This window comes from Notamacropus eugenii, chromosome 5 (assembly GCF_028372415.1).
Source record: "Notamacropus eugenii isolate mMacEug1 chromosome 5, mMacEug1.pri_v2, whole genome shotgun sequence".
NCBI lineage: Eukaryota > Metazoa > Chordata > Mammalia > Diprotodontia > Macropodidae > Notamacropus > Notamacropus eugenii.
Window position 1 is genome coordinate 359,626,443 of NC_092876.1, and position 23,920 is coordinate 359,650,362.

Genomic DNA, 23,920 nt, shown 5'->3' on the forward strand with positions numbered 1-23,920 from the left:
GTTGGTGAAGGGCAATGCAGTTTGCAGTTAGCTTTGAGTTATGCCTGGAAGTGGAGAGGACCAGTAGTGGGGGAGACAGATAATTCACCATCTAGAGATCTGCTGTTGTTCCCTCTTGAAACTTCTTAGGGTGTGTCCAACTGCTGTCATACAGCAAAAGATCAGCTGGTTAGCTGAATAAAGCTCTGGAGAGCCCTCATAACAGTCAGTAGTGAGACCAGACAGAGGAAGGAAATAGTCTTGTATGACATGGGTGATTAAGAGTTGATATATTCATGGTTCCAGTAACTACGAGTACTAAATCCACATCTCCAGTCTACATACATACTCAGCCACATCTCCATTTCTTTGCAGCCTAACCCTGTCAGCTTTTCATTCAGTCATTCTATCCTTAGAGATTCCTTTTCCAAATGACTCTTTAAGATTACATACAAAATGTAATTGGGAAATATTTATTGAAATAAATACCCATTTAAAAGAAAAGATTGTGTACACAAAAATAAATTGAAAATAACTTTTTAAAATTTTGATTCTGTTCATTTCCTTAACTGAAACATGGTATAGTGATATGTTTTCAATTCATCAGCCTCCTCTATTCTATGTACTATTCTATGTACTATTGTCCCCTGAAAATGATTGGGAGAGATCAGAACTCATACCCAGTTGGAAGAAACCATTCTTGAGCTTATACTAGATGTAGAATCTAGCACATTCCTGATCTCTAAAAAGTTTACACAGAACATTATAATGACTGCTTAAATCAGTCCATCTTTGGACAAATTAGATTGAATCCTGCATCATCATTTTATTGAAGAGAGGGCTAGTTTCCACACAAATTTGGGTACAAAATAGAAGTACTGTCCACATTAAGACTTGGTCTACATGTGCACAATTGATATTGGGGAAGAAATAGTTTAAATCTAGCCCAGCATTCACATGTTGAATTTTGTCAGTTTTCACAACAGCTGATAGTTGAAGTATTATTTCCAATTTTTTTTGTGTGTGTGCATATAGCCTTAAAAACTAGCATGGTGCTTGTAACAATTTTGAGCATATTTATTGACTAAGACAGGAGTTCTAAGTGCAATGATCTGTTTTAAAGAAAGTATACAAAAGAAATGGTGCAATCTTTCATATTGGAGGTGTTACATACATACATACATGCGTATATATATTGGCTTTCCCATCTTATTTTTCATCTCTTATTTCTCCATCCACACAATCACATACATGTTCAGCTCATAGTATTGACAAGTATTACTTTTACTAAATCATAACCTGAGGATATTTTCCCCTTGCAGACAGTTGAGGAGCTTTTCTAAGAGTGACAAAGTGAATAAAAATGACTAATTATAAAGACAACTAACATTTTGATCAACATAATATTTCCCATAACATTTATAAGGGGAAGTTTCAAGTTTTGTGATAGTATGAGTATGTCATGGCTTTCCAATGATTTTCAAAACTTTCATTTTATCTCAGATATTAGTTAAAATGTTTGTAAAAGAATTAGTCTAAATACTTTTTTGGCCTATATGGGTTTTAAAGCCTATCATTATTATTTTTATTTTAACCCTTAAAAATTCTTACATTTGTCTATAACTATTTTGAGCCAACCATCTATGAATTAGTAGATAAGTTGTTGATTAAGGACAAAGAAGCTAAATGTCTTGCTCAGTCACGCAGCAAGGAAGTGGTCAGATAAGAAATTTGAACTCAGGCTCTCCTGAAAACAAGACCATGCTTGTATTACACTGTCTTCTTTCCTAAATACAAGATGCTTCTTTGAAGAGATAACGTGTTGTAGTTCATAGGGACTAACGTTGGACTCAGGAAGATGTAAATTTAAATCCTGCCTCTGACACATACTAGTTATGTGACAGTGGGAATCTGTTTACCCTCTTGATTTTATCCAAACTGTTCTTTAAGACTCTTAAGTTGTGGAACAATTGTAGATCTGCATTGATGCAGAGAGTTTTTATATCAGGAGTTCCTTACACTGATGAAATCGTCCAGAAGGGAGAAAATATATAATTTGACCAAATATTCTCTATTTTATAGTTTCCAGGTGATTAATAACCATTCAGGATGAAGTTGGACCGACTTTTGACAAGCAGATTTTCAAATATTTCTCTTTTCTTTGCAAAATGTGGTAAATTACTTTTTTAGAAATTCCTCCACAATCTAGCAGCAGCACTGCAGTAGTACAATACATAATTAAGTGATATTTGACCACAGCTTTATCTTGCTATTAATAGATGATCCTGAGTTTCTTTACATTGACAGCACTATTCCTTATAGAATCCTCTGATTGCCTTTTTCCTCAGATCTTTGCCTTAAATGGAGAGTTTTACCTTCTGCTGATGATTATAAGAAAAGAGAAAATCTTGTCAATTGGACTTGTGCCAGTAATCCAAACCTCTTGGAAAACAGGTAGATTTTGATGGCATTTGGTCTCATGCATAGAATTATCTGCTGTTGAAATGCCCCTGTAATGCTGAAAAAAAGGATAATTTCAGTGAGTTTCTTTTTAGTAGGGCCAACTTGGGAAGTCCTATTTCCATCAACTGTTTTGTCTCATCTTGCAGGAAGCACATTAAGGGTAGAGAATTATTCCCAAAGTTGCATTAATTCTGTCTCCTTTACAAATCAAAATAGTGTCACTTGTGATGAGAGACATTAGTTAAATTTAGCAGTGTTGTCAGTTAAGTGATGGACCTTAAAAGTCTAAAATAAATTTCCTCTTGTATTTATAATTTTCTTATGAGCTGACAAAATATTGACTGTCTGTTTTCCATTGCTATCAAGAAGAGAAATACTTAAAATGGTGGCAAGAGATGTAGGAACTCTTGACCATCAAGCTAGTCAGTCAAGAGATGGTTAATACCGAGAGAGGGATTGTACCTTATTTCCTACCACTCATTATGAATAGGATAGGCAATCTGTGATGGTACCCAGAGTAAGGAAAAATAGACCTTGTAATGGAAATTTTGGTCATAAGAACTCAATCATGAGAGCATGCTCTGTATAAACATGGAAGGAAATTTATGAGTGTGCTCTAAAAATTGGGTCCTCATTGACCATCCCCCTCCCATTACAACTTAATGACCTCTCTCAGTTCTTTTCAACTCTGTTACAATAGTGAATAGTAAAGTATCCACTTTAAATGTAAACAAACCATCCTAGGACATGGTTTCTTTTTTTTTCCTTTTTCTTTACAAATTTATTTTATTTTCAGTTCGCAAATCAAAACAAGCATTTCCATAATCTGGTAGTTGATTGAACAAAACAAGCATTTCCGTAATCTGGTAGTTGACTTATAAAGGATCATTATAAAATTCAGTTTTCTCTGTAGGTACTATTGCCATCAGCTGTATGAACATAGGAGAATACCATCAAATGAGTTATAGAAGTATTTATTACATAGCATCCCAAAAAGATTTTTGCACCTTTGTAAGAACTGAAATATAACCAGACATTGTGTTAGGTAAAGTAGAATATCAATTTATCACCATTCTAGAGAACTTAAATTCATTCCAGCACTTATTAGTGAGTCAGAAGCAACCTTTCAAAGATCTTTTCCCCTTCTCTCCAACTTAGACTCATGAGTGACCCTAGTGATTAAAGTCACTGGGAGTGGTCAGCATAGTTGATACTTTGGGGAGGAAGGGGTAACTGTGATGAAGTAATAGATCCTGGATGTCAATTTAAACAAATTTAAATTATGCAATTACATGAAAAATATTATTTTTAAAAGTTGTAAATGAAGCCATTTTATGAATTTGGGGAAGGTTTGACTTCTGTTAAGATATTTTGTGTTCATGTACTTTAGGTATATCAGGAATCATGGGCTGTCAGATTAGATAGGGACCACACAGGCCATTGAGTCCAAGTCATAATTAACCAAGAATCTTTTCTACAACATTGCCAACAAGTGGTTGGCTAGTCTCTGCTTGAAGATTTCCAGTTTGGGGAAGCATACTCTCTCCTAACATACCCCATTTTCCATTTTTTGGGTACTCTATCAGGAAATTTCTCCTGTAGCAGTTCTGTATTTCTTAGTTTAAAAAAGTGTTACCAAGAGCACAATCCTTTTACTGAAGTAAAAACAAAAGCTTTTATAAATAGAGCCACTAGTTGTCTTGAAAGCAGCACTGTGGGTGTTTGTATAGTATTCCAATAATGTTTTGAATTTATTTATTCCACTCTTTTCTTGGATAATAAGCAACTCATTTTCTATGGGGGAACTTAGAGGTGGTTTTTTTTTTTCATAGCAGGATCTGAATGTGAACATAACTAGTCACTTTCATTGACAGACTGTTTTGGGGTTCTTCTTGGAAAACATGAAGAGTGGATCCTGTTTACCTTAATTTTTCCTTCCCCTAAAGGGGGAAGAAAACCCTTTCTCCAGATTTTTTGTTATATTGTCTAGGTACCTCTAGCTGTCACAAGAGATTGCTTGATTGCTATTAGAAGTCACACCTATCTAGTGCTTTAAACCTAGGTCTTTTCTGACCCAATGTTCTTTCTACCACAGAATTTAAGTTTGGAGAAGGTAGAAGCTTCTATCTATCCTGGTTTCAACCATCGCTGTGTCTAGCCACATGCTGAATATAGGGGTTGCTCAGTGGGATCTTACCATGCGGACTGTGATTAATCTAAAAGCTATAAAATTCACAAAACCAGTAATCTTATCTATCTGGAAGGTAGTCAAGATTCCAGAAGTAAAAAAAATGATTTCTAGACAATCTAGATGTCACAAAAACCATGCAATGAAGCATGTATACTTTATGCAGATTATCTCATTCCTACTACCATCTCAGAGGCATTTATCATTATTTTAGACAGAACTCACAATTCTAGCAACATTGTCTATTTGGCTTACAAGCTCAAAAATTAGAAGGTGATGAAAGTACTGCAACAAGGCACAGTGACATTTTCAGGATGTGAAAACCTGTGAATGGAGGAAGGAAACAGAAAAACTATAAAAAAGACACAAGTATTTGAAAAGCCAAATAGTCTGGGGTCATTTAAAGTTGGTAATCTCTAGAGCCATTATTAATTCATTCAAAAATATTTCTTAATAATAAAAAATTAACAGGCTTCTATTGTGTGCTAAGTACAATGAAGAACCCATAAGAGAATGAGACCTTGTCCCTGTTATTATTCAGTTCACACTAATAGGAAAGGAAGACAGCTATACAAATAACTGTGGTACAAGTTTGGTTGTGACTATGTATTAAGAAAGATGCAGAGTACTATAATAATTCACAAGGAAACATTAGTTCTAGCCTGGAAGGTTAGGGTGGGCTTTCAGAAGTGACAAAATTAGAACTTGGAAAAATAATAGAATTTGGATTGGCTGATTTGGGAATTCTGAGAAGTATAGACAAGGTAGCAGAACAAGGGTAGAAGGATGGGGAAATGGGGGGATTACAAGAAGGGTTAGTTTCATTCTTTATATCCCAAGTGCTTAGTACAGTGCCTGGCACAGAGTGGCTGTTTAATATGTGCATATTGATTAACTGATTGAGCCGTTATCTTGGTTGATTGATGGAGTTGTGAGTTGTGCTCGTTGGCTGTCCCATAAGTACAGAGAACATCCTGTCTGAGCCAAAAATGACTCATGATATGACAAAGAATATTCCTTTTGAAAAGTCTAATTAAAAGTTAACAACTTCTTGAAGTCAGAACGGCCTAGAAAACCTGGGACACACAAGCCTTAACAGTTGGAAGCATGAGGGAGCATCGTAGAAAAAAAGGGTGAAAGACTTATTAAATTCCTTCTGAATTGTGAAGGGTCTTGAATGCCAGGTAGGAGAATTTGAATTTTGTTGCATAGATAGTAGAGAGTCAGTTAGAATTTTTGGGCAGGAGGTAACCTACTCAAATTTGGGAGGCTTCATCTGACATCAGTGTGTAAGGCTTCAGGAGGGTTTTGCTTCCCTGTGTCCTATTTCTGTTTAAGACATTGATGATCACTGCTAGCCACCATGATAATGGTCAAATTGCCTGTTCCTTTTCATTGACCTTATTTCTTGTGCTCATTCATTCTGAAGTTGTCATAGACCAGAACAACTCCCTTCTTTTCCCCTGGGCACCATGAAACAACTATCATCATCAGAAGATGAGAAAGAGAAACAACTCAGAGATTCAGTGCAAAGATACCAGAATAAATTGGTAGAACAGCAGTCAAAGGTGAGTAACTAATTATTCATCATTTTCACAAAATATAATGATGCCTGTGCCATAGAGGGCAGTTTGTGGAATCTTAGAATTGCAAGGGATTGACGACATCACAAAATCTGATTTCCTCCCCAGTACAACATTTGTGACCGGTGGTCATGTAGCCCCTGTTTGAACACTTCCAACAAGAGGGACCTCACTCCCTCTTGGGATAGTCCATTTTGTTTTGAGACCGCTTTGATTATTAGGAAATGCTTTGTTATATTGAGCTAAAATTAAAATGTCTTCCTACAGTTTTCACAAACTAGTCCCACTTATGCCCTTTTAAATCACCCAGAAAAAGTTATATTCTTTTTAACTCTTCTCTTTTCAGAATATTTTCAGACCTCAGTTGCTCACCTTCCTACTTTCCTATTATCTCTTCTTCTGGCTAAAACACTGCAGTTCCTTCAACTAGTCTTTATAGAACGTTAGTTGGAATCATTGTATCAACCTGTTCACTGGAAATGATCCATTTTGTTATTGTCCTTCCTTAAAATGTTCTACTCAGAGTTAAACACACTACATAGGTGTGGTCTGGCCAGGATAAAGTTAGAGCAGCATGTTGTTTAGGGGCTTGGGTTCAAATTTTGGTCCTACAAGTTTATACCTATAGAATGTTGGGTAAATCACTTCTCTGGGCTTCAGTTTTCTCTTGAAAAGTAAGGGAGTTGGATTAGATGGATTCTTAAATTGCCTTCCATCTTCAAATCTGTGATACTTTGATGATCATCTCATACCGAGTTTACAGGCCTCTAAAATTCTTATCTCTTTTTTTAAGATGTTAATTAACTCCTATCATTTACCAGAATTTCTAAAGCCTGTTTGCACAATTCATTTTAGAGAGAATTTTTAAAAAATAAAAGATCAAATAAGGCTGGAATTGAGCTAGGCAAAAATACCATTTCCTTAAGAGCTTTATCACTATTGGTTAATTCATCTTTATAATTGCCTTATAATATAGAACATAAGCTCACAACCAGTCCTGGACCTTTCACTCTTCTTCAGCCCTTATAGCCAAAGTATATCTAAATCATGTCATTTCTACCTTCATAATACTCCTATATGTCTCCTCTTTCCACTCCCATAATCACCCTGTTGCAAATCCTTATCACCTCACTCCCAGAATATTGGCCTTCAGACTGGCCTCCCTCCCTCAATTCTGTCTCCATTCTAATCCATTCTCCACTAGCTTGCTGAAGTGATCTTCTTAAAGGTGATGTCAGACCATGGTTTTTGCATTTCTTTGTATCCTTTTGTGTTCAGTGCCTAGCATATAGTCGTTTCAATAAATGCTTGTCTGCTGACAGATTGGCTTCTTGAAGGAAGGAAACATTCAAGTTTTTTTTATCTTTGTAACTTCAGAGCCTAACAGGGTACCTTACCCATAGTAAGGGTTTGTTTGTTGACTTGGATCAAAGACTGGGAAACTGAAGCCTTGAAAAATGATATACAGTTCACACAGGAAAGGCAAATGTTTGTATAAACACACACATGTATACACGTGTGTATCTATATACATGTGTGTATATATAAATACATACGCACATATATATACATATATATGCAGCTAAGTTGCGTGGTGGATAGAGCACTGGGCTTGTGATCAGAAAGAATTATCTTCATGAGTTCAAATCCAGCCTCAGACATTTACTAATAGCGTAACCTTGGACATGTCATTTAATCCTATTTGCATCAGTCTTTATCTGTAAAATGAGCTGGAGAAGAAAATGGAGAACCACTCTAGTATCTTTGTCAATAAAATCCCAAATGAGGTCACAGAGAGTGGGATGTAACTGAAACGATTGAATGATTGAATAACAGCAATATACATATATATTCATGTGTGTGTGTGTATATATATTTCAGTAAAGGGTTTACTAATACAGAAACTCTCAAAATGACATGTTTTAGAAGAACTAAATGTTAGAAAAATAAAATATGAGAAAAATAAATGTTAGGGAAGGACAAAAGTAGTTAATATCAGGAAAATAATTTTGTATATAAAAGTAGTCTCATCTTGACATCTCCAATTAAAGGGCAAAGTATCACATTATAATATTTTTTTAAATTTGTTTTTTATTTGGACCTTTGATTTTATCAGTGTATGGATCCGAGTGAGGAAATATCCAAGAAAATGGTAGATCAGTAATTTAGACAGAGTTGCATGGGGCCTTATGAGATGGTATCTCTGTCTTTCTTACTCTGAGGGACATCCTGTGATCCAAGGACCTCTAGTAATACTAGTTTGATATTCTAACTAGTAAAGACATTAGAACTCAGGACATTTATATGTGGATTTTATCTCTTCTTTTGTTTTTTGTAGAGCTCAGAGTACCTGTTAATCTCCTTAAGATCTTCAGTTAGGAGGGGTTTTTTTTCCTATTTATTATTGGACAGATTGTGGCAGGGTTATTAGGTTACAGTCTTGGTCCCCCAAAGCCCTGGTTTCTTTTTCTTTTTTTGAGTAATTGAATTTACCATTCCAACCCAACAAGTTTTTGTTGAATGCTTACTATGTGCTAGGTACAGGGGATCCAAAAGATAAAAACCAAAGGGAACATGTCAACAGATAGATGTATACCCAGTTTTCAGGCAGTTTTTTTTTTTATCTCAATTGGTATAGTAATGCAACTTGTATATGGTGTAATTATGTTCGCCTTAAGGTAATCAATTGAGGATGCCATGAATAGATTACTGGACTGGGTGGCAGGAAGACCTGATTTCAAATATGGCCTCAGACACTTAGTAACTCTGTGACCTTAGGCAAGTCACCTCACCTCTTGCAGCCTCAGTTTTTTTATCTGTAAAATGGAGAGAATAATAGCACTTACCTCCCAGAATTGTTGTAAGGTAAGTTAACATTGATAAAGTGTTTTGCAAACCTTAAAGCACTGTGTAAATGCTGTCTGTCATTATCTGATTTCTTTTGGCTGTCCCTTAGAGGAGAGGAGGGACCAGAAGTGAGAAAGAGAAGGAAAAGTAAGCATTAGCCATGGACAAATGTAATCCACTTATGAAAAATTGAAAGTTGACTGAATTTCAAAATCCATGCTTCTTTATGGGACATGAGCATCTCTTCCTAATTAAGAGATAAGATCCATAATCATCCAACACCATTGTATCCTTCCACAGTCCCCTCTGCTCCTCCAAAGCTATCCTCTAATCTAGATGCATAGACCCTTTACCCCTAACAAGGCAAACAAGTTTGTAGCCAGTCAGGTTACTGACCCATGATACAAATGTGTGTCACCTGCAAGAGACCTGACAAAAGAACCTTCCAGTCTATGATTCTATTATCTGTATGACAGGCAGCCAGAGGGCAAAAAAGGATGAATGGTCTTCATTACTGCCAGTGTTTTGTAGCTTACCTCCTCCACACCATATTCCCTCCCCATCTCTCCTCCTTCCCCATCTTCCCAGCTTATTAATGAATAGAGAAGCAAAATTGTGACCACTCTAAGAGCCCACTTAGAGTGAGCAGGGCAGACAATAGTAATTATTGACTGTTCATTGTATTTTTTAAATATTGTGCTGGATGAGGCAATAGGGCAGGGAGAATATCCTGCCTCACCTCACCTCCTACACCTCTTAGGAGTTTACAGTCTGAGGAAGAGATGGTGTGTTTGTGTCTGTGTGTGTCTGTGTGTCTATGTGTGTCTGTGTGTGTGTAAGAATATATAACAAAGTTTACAAGTATAGCTCTGGAACAAGTTTCCTATACATAGAGATAGATAGATAGATAGATAGATAGATAGATAGATAGATAGATAGATAGATAGATAGATAGAGATACATAAAGAGATAGAGATATATCTTGATAGATAGACAGGTAGCTATAAGATATATGGTTAGAAACACATTAAATCCATAAAACGCTAAGCTGTAACTGCTATTCATTGGAATTTCTCCTAGAAACAGGTGCCTGAGCTCTACTTATGTTAACTTTGTGATACATTCCTAAGTCCTTTCTTTCTCTTCTTCCTTCCTTCCTTCCTTCCTTCCTTCCTTCCTTCCTTCCTTCCTATCTATCCATCTCTACCTAGATAGGCCCATATCTTTATCCACCAAGCTGCTACAGTCAAGTTATACAGCATACATATGCTAATAATGCAGTCAACTTGTGAAAACTGTGTGTCTATGTCTGTAATCCATGCACATACACATATATGTAATATATACATGCCTGTGTGTATATATGTATATGTGTGTATATATACATATATAGAGAAAGAGACAGACAGACAGACAATATATCAAGGGTTAGATGTAAAACTGACCCTGGAGAGAACTGAAATAGATAGATGGATGGATGGATATATATGATATATAGATACATACATATATCTATATAGAGAGATCTATAGATAGTTGATATATATAGAGAGATATGCATATGATAGATATACATATATGTATAGATAGATAAATAGCTGTAGTTCTACAGATGAAGAGATAGGAGATGGATAGGATTTAAGAATGTATAACAAAGTTAACATAACGAGTATAGCTCAGGAACCTATTTCCTCCCTGCCTAAGAGAAATTCCAATTAGTGGTAGAGTTGCATCCTACCTGTTTAAGGATTAATGTATTTCTAGCCATATATTCTGTCAAGATGTAATGAAAAGTCAGCACCTTTTTTTTTTAAGTTGTGCTCCTGTAACAAACCACCACCTCAGTTTTTCCCTATCAGATGAATAATATTTTTTTTTCTGCCCATCTCTGTTGTCTCCCTCCCCAACAAGTTACATTGCATGGCCATTTCTGTTCTCTGAAGGGCATGCACCATCTGCTGGCCACTCTTTAAAATCGTGCGTTGTTATCTTCTGGGTTTAATGTCGTCAGTGGAGTTAGTGAGCTTTTTTATTGGAGAGAGGGTTTTGCTTATATTTATACATCTGACTTAGTCCCCTCCAGAATCAATTTTCTATCTAATCCTTGATGTATTATATGTATAATAGTATGTATATATGTATACATATACACATATATTCATAAACATATATACGTATGCTATTTTGATTAGTGGATTGTGATATTAGCATGTGGATGCTATATAACTTGACTACATAACAGCTAGATGGATAGAGAAATGGGTTTGGCATCCAGAAGGCGAGAGTTCAAATCTGGCCTCAGACACTTACAGTGTGACCCTGGGCAACTCACTTAACCTCTGTTTGCCTCAGTTTCTTACTCTGTAAAATGGGGATAATAATAGCACTTACCCCCCAGGATTAGTATGAGGATCAAATAAAACAATAATTATAAAGCACTTAGCACAGTGCCCAGCATATAGTAAGTATAACATAAATTTTATTATCATCATCATTATTATTATTCAGGAATATATGACACTTATGCATATACATATTTTCAGTTCCGAATTTCCCTAATTTGTTTTTATCTTATCATTGTCACATCACCACAGTTAAGCCTAACATTGTAAGATGAGACATTTGCTCTTTTCAGTATAATTACTGTGGAATATTTATTTGTTTCATTAATATATGTATATAATGTTAACTATGCAATTTAACGAATATTTTAAAATTTGATTTATTTTTGTTTTTATATCATTTCTTTTTGTGAAAAGACCCTTCTGCTCATCTACCCTGTGAGCTATCCCTTGCAACAAAGAATAAATGGGTACAGAAAAACAAGCTCAGCAAAAATGACCCACATATCAGCTGAGTCTGACAGAGTCCAGTCTCTGCAAAGAAAAGAGGGAGTTGTATTTTCTCATCTCTTCTTTGAGATCAAACTTTTAATGATACATTGTTGCATTTAGGGTTGCTCTTGTCATTATTCTTTCAATTTACATTATTGTTGTTGGTGTGTGTGTGTGTGTGTGTGTGTGTGTGTGTGTGTGTGTGTATGTATAATTTTCCTGGTTCTGCTTTCTTCACTCTATATCTCCTCCTATCAGTCTTCCCTTTTGTGTCCTAGGCCAGGCTTGATTTCAGGTATGTCTAGTAGCTCAGTCTTCATATTGGAACAAAATGAGACATTTTTTATACCATATAACATTTAACAAAAGGAGTTTTTATCAATGGTATGAAAAGGATGTTCACCTAAGGTGGGTATATTGAGTCACAGGGCACTGAGACATTCATTAAAGTTGAGAATTCCCCAGATTTCTTGTGCATTAGGCTTTTATACTGAACTGAGCAAGGATAAACATCAATGATTTGAGCGTTAGATGCTTAGAGCTCTTCAGTCTTGAGGACAGTTTCATGACCTTTTTAGGAAAAAGAAAACAGCCTTACCTACCCAGTGTATGGAAGCAGCTAGATGGCACAGTGGACAGAGTTCTGGGCCTGGAGTCAGGAAATTGTTGTTCGTCTATTTCAGTCATATCTGACTCTTTCTGAACCCATTTGGGATTTTTGTGGCAAAGATACTATAGTAGTTTGCCATTTCTTTCTCTGGATTATTTTACAGATGAGGAAAGTGAGGCAATAGTGTCAAGTGACTTGCCAAGGTCACACAACTAGTAAGTGTCTGAGGCTGGATTTGAACTCAGGTCTTCCTAACTCAGGCCTGGTACTCTATACACTGTGCCACCTAGCTGCCATATGGAAGGAAGACCTGAGTTCAAATCCAGCCTCAGACCCTTGCCTTAATCTAGTAGAGAATGAAATGGAAAACCACATCAGTTTCTTTAACCCCTTGGACAATATTGGCATGTTATGTATGGTCCATGGAGTCACAAAGAGTTGGCCATGACTAAATAACCAAACAACTTACAACTTGGAGTCGATATTGCCTCTACCATGCCATGTGTCTCTGAACTCTTCATTTTTTCTTTTCTTACGATAGAGGAATATTCCATTCTATTCATCTACCACAATTTGTTTTGTCATTCACCAAAAAATTTGTTGCTGTTATTGATTTGCTCTCCACCAAAAGACAGTATCTACTTTTTAGCAAGCATTATCGGGAGAGCTAGGTGTCACAGTGAATGCAGCATCAGTCTTAGAGTCAGGAGGACCTGAGTTCAAATCTGACCTCAGACACTTGACAATAGCTGTGTGACCTTGGGCAAGTCATTTAACCCCAATTGCCTTGCCTTCCCTCCTCCAAATAAAAAATCATTATTAAGGACCAACTACGTTCTCATCTACATTTACTGTTCCGGATACAGAACTTAAAAAGCAAAAATGAAATAGACTATGCTCTCAGGAGCCTGTATTCTGCTAGGGTATACATTTAAAGTATAGATAAATGAGTACATAATATATGCAAGTTAAATTAAAAGTAACTTCAGGAATTCAGTGGAGCTGCTAATAACTGTGGTGTCCTGTGGTGTATATATATCTTAGAATCATGGACTCATTTGCATCAGTGTCTGGTAAAATTGATGTATGCAATTAGTCACTGTGAAACGCTATGATTAAGTAATCAACAGTATTTACCAAGTACCTCATATGTGCCAGGCACTATGCTGAGGTGCTGAAGCTACAAAGAAAGGCAAAAACTGTCCATTCTCTCAAAAAAACTTACAGTGTGATGGGGGAGAAAAAAACAAGCAAACAAACCCACACATACAAGAAAAATAGTGAATAATAAGAGAGAAGGCACTAGAATTCAGAGGGATTAGGACAGACTTTCTGTGGAAGGTGAACTTTTAGCTGGAACTTGAGGGAAGCCAGGAGACAAAGGGTAAGGTAAGAAAAAATTCCAGGCATAAAAAGGAAGCCTGTGGAAATGCAGTGCTGAGAAATGGAGTAACAAATGTGAGAAACAGCAAGGATGCAAATACAAAGACAGGAGAGAAGTGTAAGAGGACTGGAAAAATTGTAAAAGACTTTAAAAGCCAAACAGAGGATTTTATATTTGATCCTGGAGGCAATAGAGAGCTGCTGGATTTTATCAAGTAGAGGAGTGACATGGTTGGATCAGATTTAGGAAGATTACTTGTACAGCTAAGTAGAGAATGGGACAGAGACAGAGAAGAAAGGCTTGGGGCAGAGACTGCAACCCAGAGATTCTCAAACTTATTTGGTCTATTACCCCCCTTTAAAAAAATTATTCAGCACCCATGTGGAAATTTACTTTCTTTAATCTTTTAATAGTTTTTTTTTGAAATTTGCATCATTTAAAATGTAAAATATATATTTTTAAATAGCACATCTTAAATTTAATAATTTGTTGTAAATTTGTGGTTTTTTTCCTGCACTGAAATTGTGATGTTGCATTATGGCATCACAGAACTATATAGTATCATATTGTAAAGAAGTCATTACATTCACATGTTCCTGCCAATGCATACTGGACTTCCCGACACAATGCACGACATGCTCACTTGTCAACACTTGCTTGTTAAGACCTGTTGCCAGACTTGATCACCAATTAGTTATAATTTGCATTTTGTGTGTTTATTTGAAAAATAAATTAAGAACTGTGACTTTAACTCTTGTTATACAACAGATGAAATATGTAAGAACAAGTTTTCAAAATTTTCTTATCTTCTCTTCTTTCCTTATAGTTTCACCACCCCCTTATTTTTATTCAATGCCCTCCAATTACACCCGAGGCTACTACCATTCCCCTGGATCGTTCCAGTGCCCTCCACAGAGCAGTATCACTCACTTTAGAAACCTCTGCTCCAACCAGAATACTGTTGCAAAAGTCCAATCATGAGGTACAGGGCCTGCAACACATAGATGGTGTCAGTGTCAGAAAAGAGGTGGGAGAATATAATATACCAGAGACATTGAAAATACAGATTTGAAAAGACTTGCTAACCTTTTGGATATGGGGATGAGAAGGATAAGAAGACTAAGGATAGTAGTAGGGAGGATAGTAGTGCACTAGATAATAATGGAGAAGTTAAGAAGGATGTGTTTTATAGGAAACATGCTGAATTTACTTTTGGACATGTTGAGTTAAAGATGACTGTGGGACAACCAGTAAGATTTCCAGTAGGTACTCAGAGATATGTGACTGGAAATTTGGAGAGAAGTTAAGGCTGGACAAATAGATCTGAGAATCATCTTCATTGAGATGATAATTGAATCTGTGAGAGCTGATGAGGTCACCAAATGAAATAATACAGAGGAAGAAGAGAAGAAGGCCCAGGACAGAACCTCAGGAGACACTCACTGGTAACAGGCTCAGCATAGATGAAGATCTAGCAAAGAAGGCTGAAAAGAGGTCAGACAGGTTGGAGGAGAGCCGAGAAGGAAGAGGAATGAAAACCTAGAGAGAAGAGGGTGATTGACAGGGTCAGAGGACGCGTAAAGATCAAGAAGGATGAGGATTGAGAAAAGGCCATTAGATTTGGAGGTTAAGAGACTGTTAACTTTGAAAAGAGCAGTTTCAGTCAAATGTAGAAGACTGTAGAAGAGAGCAAGAAAAGAAAATGGAAAAAGTGATTGTAGAAGACCTTCTTAAGGAGTTGGGGCATTAAGGAGGACTGGCGCTTGTGGTATGATGGCTGTTGAGCTCTCTTCAGACCTTCTGATCCATTTTTGGTGTCCAAGCAGTCATCTGACTCTCCCCTATGGCTCCAAGAAGTTGTAGTATGCACAGAGGCTACACTGTGATAAACTGTTTTGGCAAACAGGCTAAATCAAGTTGAGGATAACTGATAGGTTTCAAATGGTAAGTTAGGAGGACATCTACCCCAAGCATGTGAAGATTTACCCTGGTGAAATGGATGGATGAGGATAATTTGTTCCAGTGGCCATAGAGGTGACTGAAACAGATAACTGCTTAGACCTTGGTCATCCACTGCATACTGAGCCATTGTCAATACTCTTGGCTTTTGTTTTACCACCAGACTTTGATGACTCTAGAAGAGAGAGTCAGGCTGACAACTTTTTGAAACTCTGCCTCACTTAAATCCAATTCATTTATCACCTCATGATGTCATTGGTCCTCTTCAGCAATGAAAGACAAACAATATAATAGTCTTGAAAGAGAGGGATGATGGAGGGTGGAGCCAAGGTGGCAGAGTAGCAGCACCTACTTTCTAGAGTGCTGCCCCCAAGCCCAGCCAAATATCTATAAAAAAAAATGACTCTAAACAAATTCTGGAGCTGCAGAATCCACAGAATGACAGAGTGAAGGAAACCTCCAGCCCAAGACTGCCTCGAAGGTCACTGGAGAGTATCTGTCTCACCACTTAGGGGGCAGGGAGTAGGGCACAGTCCAACGTGGGTTGCACTGGCACAAAGAGGACATGAGCAGGCCTTGGGGAGACTGAAGCTCTCGCATCTGTGGCAGTTTCCCCAGTTCACAACCCCAAAATGCCTAGGACAAATTGGAAGGTCAGTGGTAAAAGCCTATGGGACCAGTGTGGGAGAACAGAGTGGTCTGATTCCATCCCCAAGGTGGCAGAGGGGGAAAGGGGCAGAGGAACCCACAACAGCCACAACAGTAGGGCCAGAGACAAAGACTGTTTCTGGAGCTCTAGGCCCACATATTGTGGGAGAATTGAGCAGCTAACGGTACACCCCCTGACCACACTGGAAGCAGAGATCTACCTTGACAAAGAGTTCAAAAGTCAAGTAATTGCCTGGAGAAATGAGCAAAAACAACAAAAAAAATCAGACTATAGAATCTTACTTTGATGACAAGGAAGACCAAACAGAAGACAACAAAGTCAAAGCTCCTCCATTCAAAGCCTCCAAGGAAAATATGAATTTTTCTCAGGCCATGAAAGAGCTCAGAAACAGTTTTGAAAATCAAGTAAGAGAAGTAGAGCAAAAATCGGGAAGAGAAAAGAGAGTGATGCAAGAAAATTCTGAAAATCAAGTCAATTGCTTTCTCAAAGAGACCAAAAAAAAAATGCTGAAGAAAATAACACTGTAAAAAATAGACTAATCCAAATGACAAAAGAGATCCAAAAAGCCAGTGAAGAGAAGAATGTCCTAAAAAGCAGAATTGGCCAGATGGAAAAGGAGGTCCAAAAACTCACTGAAGAAAATAATTCCTTAAGAGTTAGAATGGAGCAGATGAAAGCTAATGACTTTATGAAAAATCAAGAAATTATAAAACAAATCCAAAGGAATAAAAAGCAACAATGTGAAATATCTCATTGGAAAAACAACTGATCGGGAAAATAGATCTGGGAGAGACAATTTAAAAATTATGGGACTACCTGAAAGCCATGATCCAAAAAAGAGCCCAGACATCATCTTGCAAGAAATTATCAAGGAAAACTGCCCTGAAGTTCTAGAACTAGAGGGTAAAATGTGTGTGTGTTCGTCCTTCGTTGCTGAAGAAGACCAGGCCATCAGAGAAATGATGACATGACTTGCACTTGACTTTGTTTTTTTTGAGTGAGGGAGTGCTGTGCAGGTCACCAGCCTCACTTGTCCTCCAGAGCCATCTGAATCCAGTGACCAGATATTCATCAGGATGACTGGAGATGACCAAGGATGAGGCAATTGGGATTAAGTGACTTGCCCAAGGTCACACAGCTAGTGAATGTCAAGTGTCTGAAGTGAGATTTGAACTCAAGTTCTCCTGACTCCTGCACTGGCGCTCTATCCACTGTACCACCTAGCTGCCCAGAGGGTAAAATAAATATTGAAAGAATCCACCAGTCACATCCTGAAGGATATCCCAAAAAGAAAACTCCTAGGAATATTGTAGCCAAATTCCAGAGCTCCCAGGTCAAGGAGAAAATATTGCAAGCAGCCAGAAAGAAACAATTCAAGTATTGTGGAAATACAATCAGGATAGCACAAGATCTACCAGCTTCTACAATAAGGGGTCACAGGACTTGGAATATGATATTCCAGAAGTCAGAGGAACTAGGACTAAAACCAAGAATCACCTACCCAGCAAAACTGAGTGTAATATTCAGGGGAAAAAAATAGATATTCAATGAAATAGAGGACTTTAAAGCATTCTTGATGAAAAGACCAGAGCTGAATAGAAAATTTGATTTTCAAACACAGGAGAAGCATGAAAAAAGTAAATAGGAAAGAGAAATCATAAGGGACTTACTAAAGGTGAACTGTTTACATTCCTACATGGAAAGATGATATTTATAACTCTTGAAACTTTTCTTAGTACTAGGATAATTGAAGGGATTATATACATATAGACAGAGGGCACAGGGTGAGTTGAATAGGAAGGGATGATACCTCAAAAAAATAAAATTAAGGGGTGAAAGAAGAATATATTGGGAGAGAAAGGGAAAAATAGAATGAGGCAAATTATCTTTCACGTAAAAGCGGCAAAAAAAGGCCTTTTCGATGGAAGGGAAGAGTGGGGAAGTGAGAGGGAAAAAGTGAGCCCCACTCTTGTCACATTTGACTTAAGAAGGGAATAACATGCATACTCAATTTGCTATGAAACTCTATCTTACAATGCAGGAAAGTAGGGGAGAAGTGGTGGGGTGGGGAGTTGATAGAAAGGAGGATTAGTGGGAAGAGGAGGTAATTAGAAGTTAATACTTTTGAGGAGGGATAGAGTCAACAGAGAGAATAGAATAAATGGGGGGGGGCAGGATAGGATGGAGGAAAATATAGTTAGTCTTCCACAACATGACTTTTGTGGAAGTGTTTTTGCATAGCTACACATGTATAACCTATGTTGAATTGCTTGCCTTCTCAGTGGGGATGTGTGGGAAAGGAGGAATGGAGAGGTTGGGATTTAGAGTTTTAAAAACAAATGTTAAAAATTGTTTTTACATGCAACTGGGAAATAAGATATACAGGCAGTGGGGTATAGAAATTTTTCTTGTCCTTCAAGGAAATAGAGGGGCTGGGGATAAGAGAAGGGAGGGCAGATTGGGAGAAATGGTAATCAGAATGTGCATGCTGTCTTGGGGTTGGCGGAGGGGAGAGATGGGGAGAAAAATTTGGAACTCAAAATCTTGTGGAAATGAATGTTGCAAACTAAAAGTGAATTATTTTTTTTTAAAAAAAGAAGAGACATAGGAAAATTACTATCTCTGGAGATATTTGAATCAAGTAGCACCTAATACGTGCAAGGCATTGTGGTCAGTATGGCATAGACAGGTAAATAAGACATGATTTTCATGCTCAGCACAATTTGCAAATGATTACTTACTAGTACATGTGTGGGTGTTTGTGTGTGTGTGTGTGTGTGTGTGTGTGTGTGTAAGTGATGGTCAAATCTATCAAATTCTGGACAATTATTAGGATATAATATGCTCTCTTACTTGATCCAAATGAAATATGGAAGTTGGACAGGAGTGTAGTGATTATGTGTGAATCCCATTTATCTTTTTCATAGTCTGGAGAATGAGCAAAAAAACCCTGTAAAGACTCTAGAATTTGAAATGGAGCTGAAATGTTAGCTTAACATTGTCAGCAACACTGATGTAAACGTACAAAATGAAACAGTATAATCTGGTAATTCTCAAGTAGATTGTTTGGCTGTAAAGGATAGAGAAAAAGAGTGATTTTAGTAGTATTTCCCAAATTGGAATGACATATCTGAGGCCAGCTTACTGATGAAAAAAGTGCATACATTTTCTCATTTAAGATTTAATTTTTTTTTAATGTGCGGCCATTATGCATGATTCTGAGACTTTAAATCTATAAGAAGATCTATTTCTGTATTGAATGAACTTCACAGCCTTCTTGCATACGCTGCCACGATCTAGAATTTATGACAACTAAAGGGCTGTGTGTAACAAGAGGCTATTCTGCACAGTGCAGTTGAAATATCTTGCTTTGTTACTCCTGCTACAGGAGTCCCTTTTTCCCTATAATGATGCATTGCTTCTTCAGAAGGAACTATACATAATAAATTCACACTTGTAGATATTATGCTCATAGCATATTAGAGAAAGAATAGTAGAGAAGGAAGTAGTTATTGAACGGATTATAGACTCCTTGAAGAAGGAGCATGGTAACAGCGGAAAGATCCCTGACTCGAGTCACAGGACATGCAGTCATGTCTACTCTGATAATTACATTTGCTTGAATTTGGGCAAGTCACTTAAACTTCCTGGGCATCTGAGGTCCCTTCCAGCTTTATATCTGCGTCCTATGACCTCTATGATCTCTGACAGCTCAAAATCTATGATCTAGGAAGGATGCCTTGCTTTTTACTTCTACATTCTGAACCCCTCACAATACCAAGTAAAGGACTGGGCACATACTAGATAGTTTGATAAATGCTGCTTGAATTGACTACCTAAGTTATTTTCTCATCCATCTCCTCTGGGAAGATCTGAGCTATTTGTCCAGTATTGTCTTCCTCATAATGAGGCAGCTCACCTTCCTCTCACACTCCACTCTTGTCCACTGGTTTTCTTACCCAACAAAGGAAGGAGGGAGAAGATTAGATCAAATGAAAAAATGTTTGTCAAGCATTTTAGAAACCTTAAAGGGTCATATAGACATATAAATATGTTATTACTGTTTTGTTATCTATAAACTTATGTCTAATGTGAAATTATTATTTCTTATTTCATTTCAGATACATACATATTTTCATATATACATGTACACACACATACACACACACACATACATACATACACACATACAGAAGCTCTTCAAAACCTACCCTCCTTACTACACCTTTCCTCTATTCTTCATGTATTCTGTGATGCAGTGGCACTGGTCCCTTGCTGTTCCTCAAACAAGACACTCCATCTCCCAGCCTTGGTTATTTTCACTAGCATGTCTGGAATGCTTTCCTTTATTTCCATTTCCTGGCTTCCATCTGTAGAACTACATATATAGTTATACCTATATATCCACATATGTGTTATACACACATGTATATATACACATAAATAGTTGTACATACATACATAGTCACATATATAGTAATTCACATATATGATAATTCACAACTCTGATGGGCTGGCCATGCCGTTCGAATGTAAAATGTGTGCTTGTCAAGGCGATCACATGGTGTTCACAAGAAGCGATACAAGGACATTCTCAAAGTCTCTCACAAGAACTTTGAATTTGACTGGGCAACATGGGAAGCACTGGCACAGGACCACTCAGTATGGCGTGCCCGCATCAGAAAAAGTGGTGTACTCTGTGAGCAAAGCAGAATTGAGACAGCACAAAGTAAACATAAGATGCGCAAATTTGGAGTATCCACCCCAAATATTCACTCAGACTATCTGTGCCCAACTTGTGGTGGAGCATTGCAAGCTCATACTGGTCTGATTAGCCACAGTTGGACACATTGAAATTTCACTTTATCATGGTGATGTCATTTTGGTCCTCTTTGAGAACAACCAACCAACCAACCAACTATGCACACATATGATTATATACATATGTAGGTATAATTATGCAAATTTATATAGTTATTAACAAGTATAATAATGCACACATATATAGTCATACACACTTATGTAGATAAAATTTTATACATATATAGTTCTACATATGCTCGATATTTTTCTTTGTCATGTATTTTTCCATAAGAAAAGGTTGCTGCTCTTTTTTCATTCCTAAACAGCTCTCCATGAGTTCCAAAAACAGTGATTACATGTTATGCATGTAATATACTAATACATGTTATAAATACTAAATACATGTTATACATGTTATACATGTATTATATGTTATAAATGTTAAATACATCTTTTACATCATTATACACAGTATAATACATGTTACAAATAAATAATACTTGTAAATGCTTGTGCATGTTATAAATACTAAATACATGTATTACTATACATGTTATAAATATGCATGTGATATGTACATTCATGTTTTAATACATGTCACAAATACTAAAACAGTACAACTAGGTTAGTATTATTATCCCCATTTTATAGATAAGAAACTGAAACAGAGGGTTTAAATGACTTTCTCTCAGACTCAAAACTATTTGACAGAACTTACTCTAGGGTTTAGGTTGCCTGATTCCTAATCCAAAGCTTTTTCTATAATGCCTTCCTCAGACCCTGCTTTCAATCTGAATTCTTAGTTTCAGCCTTGGGTCTCCCAAAACAACTTGGAGGACCTGGTTGGCAGGCACCAGCATGGACTTAAGAACTAAAGGGGCAGGCATGTAGACTAATTCTACAGGGTGATGAGAAGTGGGGCACTCTTCATGACCATAAAGCGTTGCACAAATTATACAAATACTATTGTTCTTTTAACAGTATTGTATACAGCAGCTAATTTATTAAACATCAAATCAGGAAGATAAGAGTTCAAATCTCTCCCCTGACACTGTATGATCTTGGACAGTTCATTTCCCTGAGACTCAATTTCCTTGTCTATAAAAAAAAAAGTTAAACTAAGAAATCATTAAGGTCAGGCTTTTTTTAATTTTGTGTGGATTGGACAGTTGAAACAAGTAACAAAACCCCCTGATCTTCGTGAGCATTGAAAAGTGGCTCTAGAAACTACTTGGAGTTCAGAATGGGAAGAACAGAGAAATTCCAGCTTAAACCTGGATATCCACAGACTAATATTGTTAGTAATAATATTGACATTAAAAATCATTAATAATAGGCAGAGATATGCTGGAGCCAGCTCTGACTGGCTCACCAAACTTGTTAGATTTTTGGTATGAGTGTTTATACCTCAATTGCTAATAACACCCTGTTAGCAGCACAGATTAAAAGTGAGTGTGGATGCACTTTCCCCCCAATAACCTACATTTACCAATCCATCTCTCATAATAGGTCACATTTATATAGCATTTTAAGATTTACAAAATATTTTTACATATGTTATCCTCCCCACAATCCTATAATCATCCCTAGGTTACAGAGGAGCAAACAGAGGCAGAAACAAATGATTTGTCCAGAGTTATACACCTAGTAAATGTCTGAGACAGGAGATCAGTCAGTATCACCTGTTCTGGGGACCTTTTGTAACCCAAATAATTATTGGATAACTGAGCTAGAACAAAACAGAGATTGTCTAGTTCAGCTGTCTCATTTACCAGAAGATAAAACCAAGGCTCTCAGAGGTTAAGGGACTTGTTTCAGGCTTTATGGGCAGCAAGTGGCAGATTCGGAATTTAAACCATCCTTTGATACCCAGCCTGTGCTCATTCCACTATGAAGATTCAGCCTATGATTTAGAGAATTTTTACAAGATGTAAAGTAATTGTAAAAAGAGTCAATGGCTAGGATCCCCAAAAGGGTGGTCAGAAGCATCAGTTGAAATAAGTAGCAAACTTGTTTTGGTGCTGACAAATCTTCTAGTGCCAGGGTGGGAAACCTGCGGCCTTGAGGCCACATGTGGCCTTCTAGGTCCTCAAGTACAACCCTTTGGACCTAGAGGGCCACATGTGTTGTTGTTAAAGTTATTTTAAGTCTTCATGATCCCATTTGCGGTTTTCTTGGCAAAGATACTGGAATGGTTTGCGATTTTCTTCTCCAGCTCATTTTACAGATGAAGAAACTGAGACAAATAGGGTTAGGTGACTTGCCAGGTCACAGCTGGTTAAGTGTCTAAGGCCAGATTTGAACTTAGGAAGATGAGTCTTCCTGACTTCAGGCCCAGCACTCTATTCACTGCACCCACTAGCTGCCCAGTGGGATAGTTCTTGGGCAAAACTGTAATTCTGACATTGATATATAAGATAAGAGACTATAAAAAGGAGAAAGGTGCAGTTTGAAGGAAAGTTGTAACCAGATTAGTAGAATAATCATAATGACCAAATCCATATTTCACAGAAAGCATAGAATCAGAGTTGAACACAAGCCTTCTGGCAAGGGCTTGCAGGTACGGAGTTCTATAGTGGGTTTTCAAAGTAGAAATTGCA

The 23,920-nt window shown here is 37.1% G+C and overlaps 1 protein-coding gene across 1 annotated transcript in view; it reads left to right on the plus strand.

Annotated features, from left to right (window-relative positions):
• MORC1 (MORC family CW-type zinc finger 1) overlaps positions 1-23,920 on the plus strand; it is a 190,469-nt gene that overhangs the window by 95,024 nt on the left and 71,525 nt on the right. Inside the window, exons 16-17 of the mRNA XM_072614049.1 lie at positions 2,328-2,433; positions 6,060-6,198. Of these exons, the coding sequence (XP_072470150.1) occupies positions 2,328-2,433; positions 6,060-6,198 (245 nt within the window). The remainder of the gene's footprint in view (positions 1-2,327; positions 2,434-6,059; positions 6,199-23,920) is intronic.